The 2,332-nt window shown below is 39.0% G+C and overlaps 1 protein-coding gene across 1 annotated transcript; it reads left to right on the forward strand.

Moving 5' to 3' along the window:
• Positions 1 to 578: 578 nt before the first annotated feature.
• On the forward strand, positions 579 to 1,020 carry LOC104957161 (serine/threonine-protein kinase PAK 2-like; the record flags this gene model as incomplete). The annotated part of the gene is made up of 2 exons (XM_010784771.1): positions 579 to 708; positions 792 to 1,020. Coding segments are annotated over 2 exons (356 nt in total), but the record flags the coding sequence as incomplete, so codon positions are not given.
• Positions 1,021 to 2,332: the final 1,312 nt, after the last annotated feature.

Consider the following 2,332-nt stretch of genomic DNA (forward strand, 5'->3'; position numbering starts at 1 on the left):
CATGACATCATGAGTTACCCGGAAGAATCAAATGGACAGTGACGTATCTCCAACGAGACGTTTTGGGGAGGTCTTCTCTGTGTTAGAGTTTTACTCGCTACAGGGTGTACTTTGAGGGTTTTGACTCTGCAGACCGTTTACATGCATAAAAACCTTCATAACACACAAGGGGACGGGTGATAAACGGAAAAGCATGACATGTCTCCTTTAAGTAATTCATATTACAACTGCTGCTGATTCTGTTATATTACAGTTATCACGACATTTGAAGGTCAACCCTGAAGTTACGAAGAAGCATTACTGAAGTTTAAAGAGGGCGACTTTGTACTACTACTGATAATAAGAGAGTTATCTCCCTCTTGCAAGAAGATCTCTATTCAAAATAAATATTAAAAACCTAATTACTCTCTATAGATCTGTATCTATATTTCCTTTTTGCAACGTTATATGTTCCTACTTTGACAGTCCAGGTTAAAAGTATGTTAAGCGTATATTGTAGTAGCATACATACACGTACATTAGTTCTTCCTTGCAGTCTCCCCTATAGCTTGTGTGTACATGTGTTGGCACTATTAAAGCATGTTGTGTTCTGCAGGTGGCCATCAAACAGATCAACTTGCAGAAGCAGCCGAAGAAAGAGCTGATAATCAATGAGATCCTGGTCATGAAGGAGATGAAGAACCCCAACATTGTCAACTTTGTAGATAGGTAACGCTGACCCTAACACACGCTGTACGCACAGACATACCGTGAGTCCACTGTGTTGTGGTTGACTGTGTGTGTGTTTTCAGTTTCCTCGTAGCAGACGACCTCTACGTGGTGATGGAGTACCTGGCGGGTGGTTCTCTAACTGACGTGGTGACAGAAACCTGTATGGACGAGCCTCAGATCGCCGCCGTGTGCAGAGAGGTAGGACTCTTCAAAGACGTTTTAAAAACTGCCAAAGCACGTCATGATTTATATATCGTGCGGACAATGAAGGGCTCAATAGATCCCACCTATTTGATATTTTCTTGAATATAATGTACCTCTGTTATTTATTTGTTTGTCTATTTATCTGATTATTTGTCTGTTTATTTATTTGTTGTTTTATATTTTTGTTTAGTTTTTGAATACCAAATGTATTTCTTTAAGAAAAAAGAAAAAAATATATATGTTAGTAATTTAGTTTTTGGGAGAAGGGGTGGGATTAAATAAGTCTAAACTTCTTCCCACCCCTTTTCGGATGTGTAATTAAGTCGATTATTTGTTTATATATAATTTAGAATCATTAAATTTGACACTGATTACATTTGAATTGTATAATAATTCTCATGTTACATTTTTTTATTATTGTTTTACACATTCGAAATAAATCAAATCAAATCAGATTTTACCGGACAATGGAACAACATGTTAACATTTACTAACCTACCAAACCGTGGGGAAATCAAAACTTTATTCCTTCTCATAAAACATTTGCAAAGACAATTTTGTATTCAATGTTTAGAACCTGTGTTGCTGACATCCATGTTTACTAGCTTGCAGTCAGATTTGTATTCCCTGCATATTGCTATGATCCTTGCTCACTGCTGCCACCTGGAGGTCACTTGAATTGTGTGCACCGTGCTTTTAAAGGTCACCTATTATGCAAAATCCACTCCTTCATGTCTCTTCTACATCAACATGTGTCCCCTCTTCTTCATGTCTCTTCTACATCAACATGTGTCCCCTCTTCTTCATGTCTCTTCTACATCAACATGTGTCCCCTCTTCTTCATGTCTCTTCTACATCAACATGTGTCCCCTCTTTTTCCTATCTCTTCTACATCAACATGTGTCCCCTCTTCTTCATGTCTCTTCTACATCAACATGTGTCCCCTCTTCTTCATGTCTCTTCTACATCAACATGTGTCCCCTCTTCTTCATGTCTTTTCTACATCAACATGTGTCCCCTCTTCTCCATGTCTCTTCTACATCAACATGTGTCCCCTCTTCTCCATGTCTCTTCTACATCAACATGTGTCCCCTCTTCTTCATGTCTCTTCTACATCAACATGTATCCCCTCTTCTTCATGTCTCTACATCAACATGTGTCCCCTCTTCTTCATGTCTCTTCTACATCAACATATGTCCCCTCTTCTCCATGTCTCTTCTACATCAACATGTGTCCCCTCTTCTTCATGTCTCTTCTACATCAACATGTGTCCCCTCTTCTTCATGTCTCTTCTACATCAACATGTGTCCCCTCTTCTCCATGTCTCTTCTACATCAACATGTGTCCCCTCTTCTCCATGTCTCTTCTACATCAATATGTGTCCCCTCTTCTTCCTATCTCTTCTACATCAACATGT

The sequence above is a fragment of the Notothenia coriiceps genome, unplaced genomic scaffold (genome assembly GCF_000735185.1).
Source record: "Notothenia coriiceps isolate Sejong01 unplaced genomic scaffold, NC01 NC01_scaffold00026427, whole genome shotgun sequence".
Lineage (NCBI taxonomy): Eukaryota > Metazoa > Chordata > Actinopteri > Perciformes > Nototheniidae > Notothenia > Notothenia coriiceps.